Genomic DNA, 16,553 nt, shown 5'->3' with positions numbered 1-16,553 from the left:
AGGTGGACTTAAGCAGAACAGTCACTGCTGGTGATTAGGGTCAACTTGTAGCTGGAGGCTGAAAGGCAGCTGGTTTGCAATGCCTTCTTAAAAGAAAATCAATCTACTTTTCTGCAACTGTAAGTGGCAGAAACAAGTTAGGATTTTCTTCCCTCAATTTGCCAATAGTAGATGGCACTACATCCCACTCCATTAAATCAGAGCCTAAAGTCAAAGTGGGGCTTAGGCAGAGGCTCAGTGTGCTGGAATTACTGAGACAAAATGTCTACGGCCTCTGCAAATGACGTGACAAAACCCCATGTGCATATACTCACCCCCTACACCAACAGGGAGGAAGCAGGCAGTGAGAGGATTTGTTTGAAGACATCTTGCCAATCCACACAGCAGTCTGGATTGCTAGGAGCACAGACAGGCAGGGACAGGGCTGGGGACACTGGAAAGGCCCCAGCACTGTGCTGGCTCTGATCACAGCACAGCCCTTGGCAGGCCAGATGCTCTACTCACCCACTGCTCCCTGGAGGTGCTGCTAACAGGATCATCAGTGGTACATGGCCTGCTGGCAAACATGGGCTGGGCTGGGCTGGGCTGGAAAGATTTCTGTCCACCCCATCACCTGATGATATGGACATATTGTCTGTGACCTCACCTTCCTCCCTCCTCACCACGTCTCCAGTCCCACAAGGAAGTCCTGCCTTTTTCCTATTCTGAGCCCCCACATCAGTGGCCTGGGTCTTCCCAAGGCACTGCAGAGGAGGAGGCGGAGAAACTTTCAGTTGGCTGGAGGGTCACTTGGCTTTGGTATTTGTACAATTTATTCCTGACAGCCAGTGTGCACGTGTCATGAAATCCCAGTGCAATCTTAAATCCTTTCAATAAGAGAAGGAGGCATCAACAGATGCTAAACCAGTCAAGCCCTTCCAAGTGTGCTTTCTACAACTGATAGGGCTTCTTATGGATTCTCCGGAGTGGAGCCAGGGCTCTAGTTTGGTCAGGGAAAAGCTGTCCATGCCACTCATCCACAATGGCTCAGAGCAGAGACGTGGCTACTAGCTGTGTTGACATGCTCTGGGTGAGGTAAAGATCATTAGCTAAGCCATGTCTGCTCTGGTATCATGCTTGTCATGGTTATTGTGTCACTGTGACCTGCTCTGCCCTCAGGAAGCCCATGAGAGCCTCCTGACGTAGTCCTGCCCAGCCTTCTGCAATTTGTGGCAGAGGGCCTGTGTCCCAAATCCCTGCCAGATGTTGGTCAACAACAAAAGGCAGGTTTCACAGGGAAGTTTAGGACATCAAAACTTGGATTTTGTTCTCTTCCAGCATGAAAACCGTGAACATTTACAAATCTTCTGTGAAACGTGTTTTTAAAAGAAAGTTTTGTTGGGGCAGGACTGAGTCACAATCCTTTTCCTCTGTAACAGCAATGGCATGCAAAATAAAAAACCCGGGCAGAGACATTCATTTTGAAAGGCACAACGAACGTTTTACTGCCTGAACATCCCTAACTGAAACTCCAGGAGAACTGACCCACCAGGGCAGAGCCATCTGGTTTCAAAGGAATGGCATTTTCTGATTAAAATGTTTGGTTTACTCTTTCCTCACCAGTTCTGCTCATTTACAACCACACGAGGTCAGAGAATTGATGGAGGGAGACTGACAGGGCCTCCCACTTTCCTGAACCAACAGAGGCAAGAGGGAATTAAAAAGGAGTGTCCTGCTTGGACTAAACCTGTGCTGTGCTGTGTCAGCGGGAGTGTGTGTATGTATGTGCATCCTTCTCTGTAAAATACTGATTGCATTCATGGACCTTGCGCCTTTTTTTTTTTTTTTTTTTTGAGTTGTTGTTGGTTTGGTTCCACCTCTGGCACTGAGAGTCCTGGTAAAGAAGGTCCTGGATCTTGTTCTCATCTCAGCAGTAGAGACACACTGTTGACGTGTTAGCAAATTCAAGTCTTTCAGAGGCTGGGCGCATGTCAGAGGGCTAAATGCAACGATTAGATTAAAAGGTACAAAGAAAGTGAGATTTCAGGAGGAAAAATGTATGTGAGACTACCAGAAAGGCAGAGGTGAGGCACTGCATGGAGGTGAGGCTCTCGGGATCAACTGGTTGGAGAGGGAGCAGGGAGGATGGTGCCTAGCTACATCTCACTGCCACAGGCTGTAGGACACACTCCAGCAGCTGGGCTACTTTGTCCTATGTTTCTTGGCTATGAAGAAAGGGCACAAGGCCATACAGCTCCAGTGTGAGCTACTGACCCAAATCATGAATTCTGTGCACACTTCCTAGAGTGGGTTTGCACAAAGACTCAAAGAGGGCATCACAGGAATGAAATGAAAGATTAGAGTTGAGGCTAGTTTTGCCTAAAATACATCAGGTCCTGACCTTGGCATCATCATCCAGCTTAGTCTGAAACCTCGAAACAGCTACTTCCTTTCCTCTGCTTTTTGTCCGCTTTCTGTGACAGTCCCTGTTCCAAGGAGTTAGGTCTGTATCCTGTGGCAGCGCTCCTTAGGCTCTTCTCTGAGGATCACAAAGTCAGCCAGAATTTCCATATCTGCCATTAATGTGAAGGATTTTTACACATACATTTGCAAAACGACTACCAGATTTCTCCTCTGTAACATTAAAAATTCAAGTGTAGGCAGAAGTCTTAAACTTTTACTGTCGATAGCTTACACACTTCCCCTAAGAATGTGAGGTGAGATGTGACAGCAGGTAAACACACTCATAAAGGTCTGAAGACAGGAAGATGCAGACAGGAAGTGAGACAAAACCCTGCATCTTCTCTGTTCAACAGGAAAGAGAGGACTGAAATGCCACCCAGGTTGTTTTTTTTTTTTTCTTTAAACCTTACTTCATGTTTCCTGAAGTTCAACACTTAAAGCAGACAGCAAGTCACAGGGATGGGTTTTTCACGTCTTTATTTACTAAGGTTTTTATTGTGTGTTTTATATTGCAAACCCCACCCCTAGAACTCTTCCCTCCCTTCCCCCCAAAATAAAACAAAAAATAACAATAATAATTAATATAATTCCACCTACTGAGACAAGCCTAGAGTTGACTGGGGTCCAGTCAGAGTAACTCAATATTGGCTACTGCACTGCTAAGAACTGGAAAGTCAAACAATATCCCTGTGAAAAACAAAGCAAAGGAACCCAACCAAAGAAGGATGTTCACTAGACTGGTGGATGGAACGCATGTCTACCAGAGACAGCCCTCGGGGTGTTTCTGTGCACCTCCGTTTGTCTGAGTGTCCACAGGGGTTGTTGAGATTCAAGTACCAATGCAGCAGTCACAGGACAGTCATCCATGAGGGCTTGGCACTGCTGGGCTGAGGACCTTTCCTACTTGCTTACATTAGATACCCCAGACCCGAACAGCTTAGCTCCCAACCTCTTGAGATGCTCATTCTAGAGGCCCTTTAGCATATGGGGAAAAAGATTGCTAAAACAATTATAAAACTTAAAAGGATATTGTGACTCTTCCTTCTAGGAACTGCCTCATGCCTTTGAAAATATGAGAGGGTCTGTGAGTCTGCTTCAATTCCGTCAACTGATTCTGTTTCAACATGAACCTGTACATATTTGGAAAAGCAGGATCTATATATTATAATTATCACTTGCCAATCAGTCATACAGGAGGGTCAAAATTGACATGTATCTTAAAACTAGGATATATATATATAAATATATGTGTGTGTGTGCGTGCGTGCTTACACATGTGCATAAATAGACTACATATGTGTATAACTATACTATATATATAAAAGCATGTGTGTATATATAGATACATATATAAATTCTATACACACACACACACACACACACATGCATCCCTCCCACCACACACACTCACACATATATAGTTGTATGTAGCTAGTAGAAAAAACATTCCTAGAGTTCCCCTGACCCTTTAAGGAAGACCAAAGCTGATTACATCTGAATTCTGAGCCACCAAAGCATGTTGAAGCAGGAGTGCCCAGTAGTGCTTGCAGCAACATTCAAGATACAGGCACGTCAAGAGTTTTGCAAACAATTCGGTATAAAAAACCAACTGTCAGACAGTGTTTTGGGAGAGACTTGGGGTGGGAGGAGGTAAGAGAGGGGGTTATATGGACCTGTATCATTACTGTGATAATGGTAAATTTTTTGGCACTGCTGCATGAAGTCCTGCTTTCCCTCTGGGGCTCAAAGGGCCCCGTGATAGCTGGAAACAGAGAGAGGCTGGCCATGTGTTTCTAACGTGTTAGAAAAATTGAGCACCTGACTCTTTTACAGTGAGGTGGCTGGAGACACCTCCTGGCCTACGGAAAAAAACAACAAAAAAAAAGGAACAAAGTAAAACAGAAGGAGACATTTGCTCTAGAGGTAAAGGCTGTACCTTCTCAGTGCTGTGTGCACCCAATGGCCCCTTACTGTCTTCATTCCACTTTGACTGCCTCGTATCAAGAGAGCCTGAAAAAATCCAGTTCAAGGTGCCTGCCAGGCCCCAGATGTGTCCAGTGATGCTGCAACTGCAGGGCAAGACCAAAGCCAATCAGGTGCAGGCTGTTATTGCTGGTGAAATCAAGCGAACGATTTCAATTCCTCCATCAGAGGAGAAGCATGGACCATGGCTGGCCAAACTTCTGATCTAATCTGGTTTAATGGTATAAACGTAGTTGCAAATCTGGAGGATTCTTGGCTGGGCACCAATATTACCCTCGGTGCCTGAAAGCTCAAACTCCCCTGGGCTAAGAAGAGGGCTGGGGTGACCACGCCCCACTTTTCAATCTCATTCTACTGAGTTCTCTTCAAAGCAGTCAGCCCATGGACACTGAGACATTAACGCGAGAGAGGGAAGGTTAAAGTGCTGCCTCCTTCTTCATCCCTTCCTTTGCTCTGCACACCCCAACCTGCAAGGAGGCACACATGCTTTTCCAACTGTGGAGAGGTTGAAGCTTGGGCTATTCTGGCTGAAGCCAGCTGCCTGGTGTGCTGGCAGAGACACAGGACTTCTCCCACAACCCACATCCACACTGCCTACAAAAACACAGAGGGGATATTCACTGCCCTCCCTGTGACTTACAAGGGATTGTTTCTTGTTCCCACTACAGCATCAGTGGAGTAAGAGACAAGCATCTGAAGTCAGGCCCATCCAACTCCTGGTCACCTTTGTCATCTTCAGACAGAATCCAAACAAAAACTTAGCCCTTCTGAAATCCCTAGTGGGGACTGCATTGATGAAACTCATCCCTCTTGCTTCCTCTGCAACCTGCTGATCACAGAAAACCTGGGAGCAAGTGAAGCTTTCCGATGGATGCAGTGAGCCATCCAGTTTCCCCCATATCTAGGTTCTGCAGGCCAGGTTCCCAGCTGGTGCAAAGCACTGCAAAGCTGAGGCCAACCAGAGCTGTTCCAAAAACACCAGCTACAGGCCTGACCTGATGTTCCCTTTTATGGCCCATGTCAACCTCGGATCTTTGTCTCAACAGGAAAACCCTTTTTGGTGGCTTCTATGGCTGATCATTCATATGTTCCAGCTCCGGCACACACCTTGTCTGTGCATTACCTCGTTGGATTAAATTTGCTCATATCCTTTTGTTCCATGTATTAAAATATTCTATAAAATCAAGTGACCAAAAATCTATAGCTCTAAGAATACCTGGTTATCTTCTTTTTTTGTTGTTGTTTTTCATGTGTTTTTTGTTAGTTTCTAATCACAATTAAACCTAAACAAAAGAAATGGAGAAAAGGGTGGGTGGGGGGGGGGAGGGAGAAAGAAAAGGAAAAAAATTATTCATGAAAGTCTAATCAGGAACTGAATTGCACAGCTGACATAACCAGCTCTCAGAAGGAGTCCTCACAAATTGGAGGGCAGTTTGGATCTGACAGGTTCCAGATCCCCTGTGAGCACTATGGATTCTTTCCGCCCACCAGCAGTCAGAGAAGCAGCGCCTGCAGCACTGGCCCCAAACACCAGCGGATGTGGTAAAGAACCTGAGGACATCTGACGTGGTAAAGTCACACGCCCAGGAATTGAGCTACAAGGCTTCCCAAGAAGTCCAGTCCCTCCACCAGGAAAAGGAGAGAAGCTGGAAACAGATTCTCTAGAGGAATGAGGAGAACTTTGGCTCAGTGTCTGAGCCAGCTCTTGGGGCAAAGATGGCTGAGAAGCAGAAATCAACTTGATGTCCTGGCTCAGACGTCCTGGTGGCACAGGCGGCGTGCTCTTGGACTGCAGGATCTGCGGAGGTGGGCTGGCGGTCTGAGGCAGGAGCAGAGAGCCGTGAGAGCCTGAGGCCACAGAAGGGCCACACTGAAAAGTTCTTGTTGCCACTGGGCTCTGACTAGGAGGACTAAGGCCAGAGGGGGTATAAGAGGGGGACACGACACCAGACTGTTGTAGTGGAGACATGGTGGCAAAAGGTGGCCGTTCTTGGTGCAGCTGGGCTATCGTTCCAGTTAAAGATCCTAATGCACTTGGATGCGTTTGGCACAGGCCTGAGGACAGCCCACCAGAGGCCTGTGCCAGCTGGCTTAGGCTGGAGGATGGAGAGTTGGAAGAAGGAGGGGGTTGGAAGTTATTCATTCCCCCCAAAGTCCCACTGCCCGAGAGCTGCTGTAACTGTCCCCCCTGCAGTGGTCTTGTGGTGGGCTGGAACTGGTTGAGAAGACTGGGAGGTGAGTTTGATGAGAGCTGGGTGAGCGATGTTGATGGGGAGCTAGTTGTGGCTTGCTGGAAGTGCCCAAATCCACTGCTGGAAAGGGCTGACTGCTGCTGCTGCATGGGCTGAGCTGTCCCTAGGGGTGATCCAGAAGGTGCTTGTTGGAACTGGCTCAGCCCCACTGAGGATGCACCGCTCAAACCTGGCTGGCTTGAGCCACCTGGAGGGGATCCCACCTGGAACTGGCCTAAGCCGGCGGCAGCCGAGAATCCTGCGAGCTGCTGGATGTGGAAGGAAGAGGATGAAGGGGTTTCTGCTCCTGGTGTATGAAGCTGGGATGGAGTACTGGAGGGAGAGCCAACCGCAGAAGGCCCAGTCGACGGGATTAGAGACTGAAGCCTTTTCAGTTGTCTTGGAGTCTGGTTGGATTGCTGTCCCAAGGAACCCAAGACGGACACCGGAGGACGGAAGATGGCCGTTGGGAGGCGTGGGTGGTGGGTCAGAGCTATAGCGACAGAAGTGGTGGCTGCTGCAGCTTGCAGGGGGGCCTGGATCAGTGGGGGGGGAGGTATGCGCCACCAGCAGCAGCAGCAGCGGCAGCCTGGACATTGTGAGCACAGTGTGCCATCTCTCTGTCGTGCTGCACAATCTGCTGGATGATCTCATTCTCCTGGTAGTTGAAAACACCCGAATTGAGGTCATGCTGGACTTTATGCAGCAGAATGGAATTTTTCTTGCCTGTAGAGAAAGTGAAGAGAGAAAGTGTCATTCTGATATGTCAAAGCATGGAAGGCTTCCTCAAAGCTTCCTTGAATTTTTGGCAGTGTCTCCCTTCCACTGTCATTATGGGATCTGTGTACAGTCTTTGCACTCCAGCACAAGATGGCAAACTTCACATTTTCCGTTTTCTGTTATGATTAACAAACCTCAAGATCCCATAAAAATGTGTCCAACAGGGCACATATTCTTAGTCAGACAGTAAAGTTACTTCTGGTAAGTGCAGCAGACTGGTAGCAAAGCTTATGAATCTGGAAGATTCCCATTTTGCACCTCTTAATCTGAACTTCCATTACAAAAAGAGAATAAATCCAAAAGCTGTGATTTTTTTTGTCTTTGCAAAGGGAAACCTCAAAAACGCAAGTCCAGTGAAGCCTCCTGAGTCTTCAGCTACTTTCCTTCAACTACACCTTTTTTTCATCTGTCTCATGTTACTTGTTCACTCTGGAGTCAAATATGTGGTTTTAGTTGACAGGATATTTCTGTATGTATAAGGGACAGAAGGACTTTACGTGCTGGAAAAGTTCAGCTGACCCAAGTAAAGACCTCAAACATGCTGACCCAGCTGACCCAAGTAAAGACCATCTACCATCTTACTTGGCCGTGCCCTTCCAGCCCCAACTTCAGGGAAATTGCAGGCTAGCAAACGTCATGTTCCAGCTGGACTTCCTAGCCTGCAGCAAAATATTAGCTCAGCGTTTTGCCTTTTCAATGGGCTGGAAAATGTGGCGTAATGAGTTTGTCTGGCCTGAGAGTGCACCTGGCACTGAAGGGATGCATTCTCCTGGACTGAAGGACAGAACCATTCAACGCAGGGGGATGAGATACTGCCAGTGATGCCCTTTCACCAGAGCACAAATACCTTCTCAAAGGAGATGATTTCTGATGTGGACAGGCTCTCCGCATAACAGCTTTCGTATCTCTGTTCTCAGAAGAGCATGCAAATCGGTAACTGTGCCAGCACTGATTTATAAGGAGCTGGTGTATGCTGATTTGAATGATTTTCTTACAAAATTAGTGTAGATTAGATCCCTGTTCTTGCATTTTCAAGGGTCCTCTATCCTGACAACACACGCCAGTTTGAACTGATGACAGCACCTGCCTATGGGCTTCTGCTTCACTTTTGTTTACTGAAGCTGTTCAGATTTGAAGGGTTCAGCTTACTGTGTGTGTGTGTGTGTGTCTATGTGTGAGCATGTGCATACCTGGCCTCCTGTCTGCATGCCTGTACACTGCTCATTTTGTAGCTGAAGCTCAGGAGTGTGTAGACAGGTCACCTCTAGATGAGGCACCAGCCAGCTTGGATCAGATCAAAAGCTGTATTAACTCTCCTCCCGAACCAAATGTACCTCAGGCCCGCACCCATTAGCAAACCTCTGCTCTGATTCAAATGCAATTTCTGCTGGTTCCTGTCTGATCACTTCCAGTTCCTGTACAAGACTGGGGCAAGCAGACAGCATCTTGCCAATTGCTGCGGATTTACAGTGCGTGAGATAGCGGTAGGTAGGGAATGGAGGCCTGGATGTGGAAGGGCCTTTTTTCCTGCATTTTAACCCCCAAATCATGTCATGTTTTAAGAATTAAAGGCTAGTAGAACAGCTCGTGTCAATTAAGTTTCCTGCAAACAAGGGTTTGTCTAATAAACTTGTCTCCCCACTTTCATGAAATCACAGCTTTCAAGGTAAGTCAACCATTGATATTATCAGCTAAGGCCACAATATGGTGTTTAATTTGTCCCATACAGCATTCTAGTTTAAACTGGTCAGCTGATAGTTTCCAAGAAAGAACGGTTAAGAGTGAAATGCCATGTTGGGTAGTAGTTCCCAGTGAGATTCCAGAGGAATTTCCTTTCAATCCTATGACAGTCAGATCTCAGATCTTTCTGTACAAATTTCAATACATCTCTGTGCATAAAGGACATCCAGATTGTTGGTGCTTTTTTTACTCTATGGTGTGTCTTTTATATCTGTAACAGATAAAAGAGTCAGAGTTTAAGGACATGCCTCTTCCTTTAGCCAAATATAAACTCAAACGTCTGACAGCAAAGAACTTGAAGAGGGTAGCTGCTATCTTGGTGCCCTAAAAAGTAAGTCTGTAATGGTAGAGTCTTGAATATAACTAGCTGAGTTCCAAATCTGTCACCAGAAGAAGGTGAAACAATTGTTGCACAAATAAGAAGGAAATTAGAAAGTATAAGAGAGACAATAGTCACCAAGACATAAAACGCTAGGAAGGCATACAGTATGATGCCTTAGTTCCAGTGTCTAGCATGAAAAGGTACAGAAAATACCCACAAGAATCAGGCTTGAAAAATATCAGTGAATAAGTACAATGTATTCAGCTTCTCTCAGAGAGGTGACTTGATACTGATGTACAGGAAACTTCACAGATGAAGGAAGTTGCTAAGAATCATTCTCTTCAGTTCCAGAAGGACCCACAAGATACTGTGATTTTAGACAACCCCAGAAAAAAAAAATGGAGCAATCTAACTGTAATTGTAGTTAAGCATTGGAAGAACACACTAAGGGCTTTTCATTCACTGTACTTTTGAAAATCAAGCATTTATCTCTTTATAAAGGATGAGGTGTGGCTCTAGCAACTGAGTGCCATGCAACAGTGCTATGCAATTGTTCAGAGTGGGTAAAGCTTGCAATCTACAGAGGGCTGACCTGCACTGTAAACCCAAACCACTCAAACGCTGACAAGAGTTTTGATTCTGGATCTGCAACTGGTGCATTTGAGACACGTCTTTTGTGGGTAGTGCTATGGGATGCTTAATGCTTTTGTTTTATCTACTGCTAATGTCTCCCTCCAAAAAAAGCAGTAAGGCATATGGACTGGCCTGCCTTTTCTCTCTTTGGAAAAGACACCAGCCCTAGAAGGACACTGTTACGGAGGTGAACAGTGTTGTGAGCTGCTGATGTCATTACAGGGCCTGGAGAGCTTGTCTGCACTGGAAGTGTGTGTGTAGGATATGTGGATAATGCCCGTTTCATTGTGTACCAGGCTGGAATAGAAGCACCAGACTTGCCCTGAACAGACAGATCCTGGTTCTACCTACTGTTCATGCAGCCAGGCACACCAGAGGAAGCATGAATGTCACCTTTAAACCTAAGAGCATTTTTGCAGTGAGCACACAGTAAATGGTGCAGAGGGTCATATTGCACACACACACAGAGTAACTTCCACGTGGTGTCTACTAGAATCACATACGTGCTCACAAATTAGATCACAAAGAGCTACTCAAACAGAAATGCTAATTGCTTCAAGTCTGGAGAGAAGGAACAACCTGTCTAAATAAAATTGACAGGCAAGACAGAATCTGGCCAGCACTCCTGAGTTAAAGAGGGATTCAGACTGCAGGTTTGTGATCATTCTCTTTCTGGAGTTGAAGGTACAAATCCCAGCATGGGGAATCCGTAGCTATGTCACACAACTGTGAGGTCAGGATGTGGATGGGAGATGCATGCTGAGCTCAAAGCAGACAGGCAAAAAAGCCACTTTACCACATTTGCTTTCTTGAAAACAGACCGTAGCAAAACCAGGCTAAGGAGGAAAGGCTAGGGGTGGAAGAAGGAGAAACAGCAGATGTTGCTTGTGCAGCTTTCCAAAAAGCTCAATACCAGCAACTGCTCTGTGTTTTCGTCATTACACCTCATCTCACTCTTTTAATTCCATGTCACCTGTCTTTGGCTTCTGATTTGCTTGTCTGTGCTTGAATAGCCTGCAATTTCCAATGCTGCCCTCAATTCAAATGAGAACCCACAGCGATGTTAATGAGAGCTGCACAGATGAATTGAGGGGACTGATGTTTTCATAACCAGAGCTCTTGATGACACAGAAAGAGCTGAAAAGCACACTCTGGTTTCCTTGACAGAACACTAAATAGAGACTATGCTAACATTTTCCAAACATGCATGCTATTTACTGGAAGTGGTTTGATCAAAGATTCTTAAATTTGTGTGAAATTGATAAAATAATTCCAACAAAAACCTTGGAATGACTATTTTTGTTAGTTTTTAAAACAGAACATTTTCATTTTCATTTGAAATTACATTACATTTCATATTTTCCTGCACCCTGCTTGAATCTATCAACTGTTTCATTAGATCATTTTTTTCTTTACTGTTTTGCCAAGAAAGTCTCAACTTTCTGCTCCAGAACGTTTAAAAAAAATTATTGAAAACATTCTTTCAATTATTGAAGGGGAGAGGAATTTTTCAAAATTATAATTGGTTAGCAAACTAAAAAATTAATTGGTTCCCCCATTCTAATTAATTGCATTGTTTACATGATTTTCCAAACACCAATATAAGTTTTACTAGTTGCTTCTGGAGAAAATCTTCCTTCTAAGCAGCACCAGGTGAGAACAGGCACACAGCAAAGCCCTGCTGGGACACTGACATTTTCCTGGCAGGTCTAAGGCCCTGCATGAAAAATAAGCCAACACTGGAACAAGGCAGTAGGAGTAAGTTTGCTTGAGCCAGTGGTTCTGAGATTATCTCTCCCCCTCATCTTATTTATGAAATTGTTTCAGTTTCAAATTCATTTTTCTTGCTCTGGATTTTTTGTCACAGCACCTGCCTCAAAAGGAGGGCAAAAATGACAGCAATCAAAGGACTGAAAGGCTGATTAGTTTGGCTCTGTGTAACCTTAATTGAAATGATATTCTGCAGCTCAAAGCTACACTCAGTGAACCGCAGTAGAGTCCTGTGCTCTTGCTAAGGCACTGAAAACCTTCATTAGGAGAAAGCAAAAGGGACTCCTGTTTCCTCTTCAGTCTAATCGCAGAAGCACAGAGGCTGTATGTTACAGAGTTTATCCATGTTGTTTATCCCACATAAACTGAAGTAGTGACCAGAGTCTAAGGTACTAACACAATCCAACCAAGCATTTCTCCTAAACCCAAAAGCACTATACAAATTTACTGAGATGCCACGGAGCTGGCATAAGAGCCATCTGCAACCACCTCGTGCACCAACTCCCCGCCCTTGCTTACCCTGACGTAGCTCTAGGCCCCCTTATCTTTCTACAGAGGAGAGAGACGCTGCCTTGGGTTTGTGCAGGGCAACTGGTGTGTGCCAGCCTGATGAGGGGAGGACTGGGTGGCTCCCAAGCAGCCACTTGGGCTGGATGTGCCCTGAACAGGACTGAGGGACATTTGGACAGTCAGTTGAGGGGCTTAGACTAAAAGGTCTCCATGGCACAACCAACTTTTTGTTCTATTTGCACACCTCCTAGCACACAGTCAGACAAAAATAAATATCATCAGTGGAGTGCTTTGAGTTCTAAAAACTCCCTGTTCTTCTCACTGCAACAAATAGGCTAAATACAGGGGGGAAAAAAGGAAGATATTTAGAGCCTAGATGTCCACAGAAAAGCTACTGGTGCTTTGAAGTGAAGTAGGGTATGTAAAATTATGGAAACTAAGCAAATAGATGTTGCTCCCTTAATAAAGAATTGCAAAGTCAGATTTTCTTCAACTGTAGATAGCACACAAAAGAACAGGGAGAAAGGCTCATGTGATTTCATAAAAAGGAGCCAGCACTCAACAATAATTCTTCTATCAAATAATCAAAATTAGCCTTCTGTTGTTAAAATTCTGCACAGACACAGGGGAAATTAGCTGTGACTTTCTGTTCATTTCTCTTTTCAGTTCTGTCTAAGCCCACTGGCTGCAGTTTAAGAATTCAGGTCACTAAATTGCTTTCTGAATTTGCATGTATTTGAAATAATCTCACTTTATTAGGCTGGCTTATGCCCTGGCCTGCTGTCAAAGTGGCTGCCCCCTGCCACATGGTTACTTCTTTCAGGTCTTCACTTATTATTCATACAGCTGCGTACTAAACACCCTGGATGAAGCAAAGGGCTCACAGCACACTGCAGCTTTGAAGGTGGTCTTTGCCCTCCTCTGCCTATGGGGCATCTATGTCCTGAGCTGGTCTCCTGTGGTAATTCAGCTTGTTGCCATTGTCCCCAGAGGGGCAATACAGCAACTAGCAACTGCAGGCAGAGAAGCCCTGGACCTACTTGATGACTGGCAGTTTGCCATAGCTGCTTCTACGCCCCTGGGGAACTCCTCTGCACTAGCACTGTATTGGTTGGAAGGTCTTGCCGCACCAGCTCTTGCCAGTGTCTGAAGAGTTCGTGTATACAGGGAAATCAGCTGGAACAGAGATTTCAAAATAATTCTTAAAACCCAGTATATGAGCTCTTTTCCTGTTCAAGCCTGACTTTCTGTCCCATGTAAGTCCCACATGAACTGTATTAACTGTCACGTAGAGGTTTCTGCTCAGAGATGAAGTAGCTCTTGGAGGCAAAGCAAAGCCAGCTCAATGAACTCTAACAGCATCCACAGAGGAGTTCAGTGCACTTAACAAATCTGCTCTAGAAATTAATTCAGATTAACTTTCCTGAGAGCCTGGCTGTGTAAATACATTACAAACTGGATGTGCCATTCTCAAACTGCTCTGCAGTGGTTGCCATTTGTGTGCTGTTATGCCATGATATGTCCAAGGCAGCACCCACCTGCGTACCGCTGCTATTTTCTTGCTAAAGCTGTATCCTTTGACCCCGGTGGTATATTTAAAGTACAATATCTCCTTCTCCCCTGCTCTGTCCTCTGCAAGCCTATGTGGAGTTACACCTCTACACAGGGGTTTTATTGAAGGAAAGCCAATATCTTATTGAAAGGGAAATAACTTTTTTCAGTGTAGAGCCTGTTGTACTGGAGAGGTTAGCTGAATCTGTTTTCTTACGACCATCTTAACAAACAATTATGAGTTCAAAAATTTAAAATTAACAATTCCTTATCTTTCCAAGTGGAGGTCTTCCCTCCCTGTACAGCTCAAGCCTGCTATTGATTGCTTCTCCTCTCCCATAAGTCGAACAGTATCTTACAAAACATGTGGCATCTCTTTCAACAGACAGAACACAACCTTTAACTAGGCCAAACCGCTGTAGGTCAAATGATACACAGTGAATAATGTCATCTGATGAATATCCTGACAGTTAAACTAAACTTAAAAAAAAATTAATCTCTTCCCCCTCACTCTTCACATTTATGCCCATCTTACAGAGCTTTGCAGAAATAAAAGAAAAAAAAAAGACTACACAGAGCTATTTAAAGCAAACTGACTACCCATGAATGGGTGTAAGAATTGTGTAATTCTGGAGGGCCTGTGATGCCCTGTGCTGCCTGAAGCACGGTGTCCTGGCTGCTACTTATCGCTGGAGACTGAAGCCAAAAAGCTGCCTTCTCCTCAAGTGGCAGAAGTGCTTGTGTCTGGAGCCAAAGCTCCTGCACTCAATTCTCAGTGCCCTGCTGGGGCTGACAGCTGTGACAGGGACAGATTCGGGAAGACGCTGGACATTCTGGCACTGTTTTGTCAGTTGTGAGCTCTGCAGTGTGGTCTGGTTGCAGATAGCTACTGGACTGCCTTCAAGGCAGGAAAAGTCCCCTGAGTCTAGAGGTGTAGTTGGTAAGCAGGACCTGCTTCATGTAATTAAAGAGAGAGTTGAAAATTATTTTTAAAGGTGTTAGAATTGTAGATATCTGAACAGGCATCACATTTTGATGCAGATAGAAGAAGGCTACGGATGTGGCTCTCTAAATATAAAAGGAATGCATTAACTTGGGGGACCGATGAAGATGAAGCACAAATGTATTTTATCTCCTACAACTCCCCCAACTCTCACTTCTGCTTAATGTCTCCTAGCTAGCCAACAACCCATCTGTAGTACTAATAACTCCTGCCCAGAAGACCAAACTTCACAGAGATCCTGCACCCTGCAAGGGAGGCATGGGCTGGGATAAACTGATGTGATCAAGGTCACTCACAAAGTCAAAGACAGATCTCCTGAGATCTCATCACCACCCCCCACTGTTCCTTCTATTGGGTGTCTTAGGCTTTATTTTCCTTCTAGAGTTGCATGAGAAATGGCATTTCATATTCAGGTGAACAGGGTTGCCAGTTCACCTTAATTAAGCTGAATAATTTATATTCACTCATGGCTGGTGAGTTGCTGATATCTTTCCTTAGGCTAAACAGAAAATACTCTGAGTCTGGGCCTTCATTTCCAAATAAAAAGAAGTTCAAATATTCAATTCCTGCTTAAGTCCAAGCTCCTACCTTGCATACCTGTGCTGGATAGCATTTCCAGGGTGAGATTTGCCTAAGCCCTTTTAAATAGCCACTTTAGGAGAAGGCAATCACACTCTAAATGCCTTTTTCTCTCTGCTGACTATAGAAGTCAGATCTCCACATTGTGTTGGAAATGATGGGAGAGGATTTCAAGTCAGAGGAATACACATAGTGGTATTTGAACTTTGATTCCTCATAAACAGTTATGTCCGTGGGTTATTCGGGTGACAAGAGAGGACACAACACAGGAGAACCTGTGTTATCTCTTGCCAGCCACTGATACTCTCACCTGCTCAGTACTTGGATAATAAATTTCGACCTCCTTAAAGGGCTGAGCAGAGTTCAGTATGGTTTTGAAATGAAGCTTTCTCCCAAAGCACACACGCTCTAGCACTGTATACCCGGGCCACAGAAACTTTTATCCTTGTATCACCTGTGCCTGTATCAGCAGCCTCAAAGAAGCAGCATATATCTGTATATGTATACATATATATACACACACACATACATTTATCTCCTTATGACCAAATCTGCTTGCTCATCTCACACGTGCAGCTCTTTGGGGGTTACTCACCTGTGTACAGTAAACAACTTTGGGATTGCAATGTGGATACAGTGTAAAATTTATGCTGAGTACATACTGTTTTGTTTATACTGTTTCATTTATTCATAGGATCTTGCACAGCACCTGCCACAAGGGAGTAGGCAGCTAAGAAGCATTCAAAGACCGAGCTCCACCTTTGTTAGCATTATTTTCCCTGCAGAAGAGATGAGGAACAGGTACGGAGCAAAGGCACGACAAGGACAAACAGGGAATCTGTGGCAGAGCTTGGCAGAGATCCCAGATCTTCTCATTCACAGTTCACCTAGCCTAACACAAGCCAGCCCTTCCTCTGAGGCAGCAGATCCCAGAGTATTAGTCATGACCTAGACAAGCAGGGTTGCAAACCCAAAAGGATTTCAATTGCAGAAACGTGATCACGAGCTG

At 45.0% G+C, this 16,553-nt stretch overlaps 1 protein-coding gene across 1 annotated transcript in view; it reads right to left on the bottom strand.

Moving 5' to 3' along the window:
• Positions 1-5,839: 5,839 nt before the first annotated feature.
• The window catches only part of HCN4 (hyperpolarization activated cyclic nucleotide-gated potassium channel 4), a 103,377-nt gene continuing 92,663 nt past the window's right edge, over positions 5,840-16,553 (bottom strand). Inside the window, 3 exon segments of the mRNA XM_010147535.1 lie at positions 5,840-6,774; positions 6,847-7,222; positions 7,225-7,382. Of these exon segments, the coding sequence (XP_010145837.1) occupies positions 5,840-6,774; positions 6,847-7,222; positions 7,225-7,382 (1,469 nt within the window).

This window comes from Eurypyga helias, unplaced genomic scaffold (genome assembly GCF_000690775.1).
Source record: "Eurypyga helias isolate BGI_N326 unplaced genomic scaffold, ASM69077v1 scaffold4882, whole genome shotgun sequence".
NCBI classification, from domain to species: domain Eukaryota; kingdom Metazoa; phylum Chordata; class Aves; order Eurypygiformes; family Eurypygidae; genus Eurypyga; species Eurypyga helias.
This window is presented reverse-complemented; position numbering and strand designations above follow the sequence as displayed.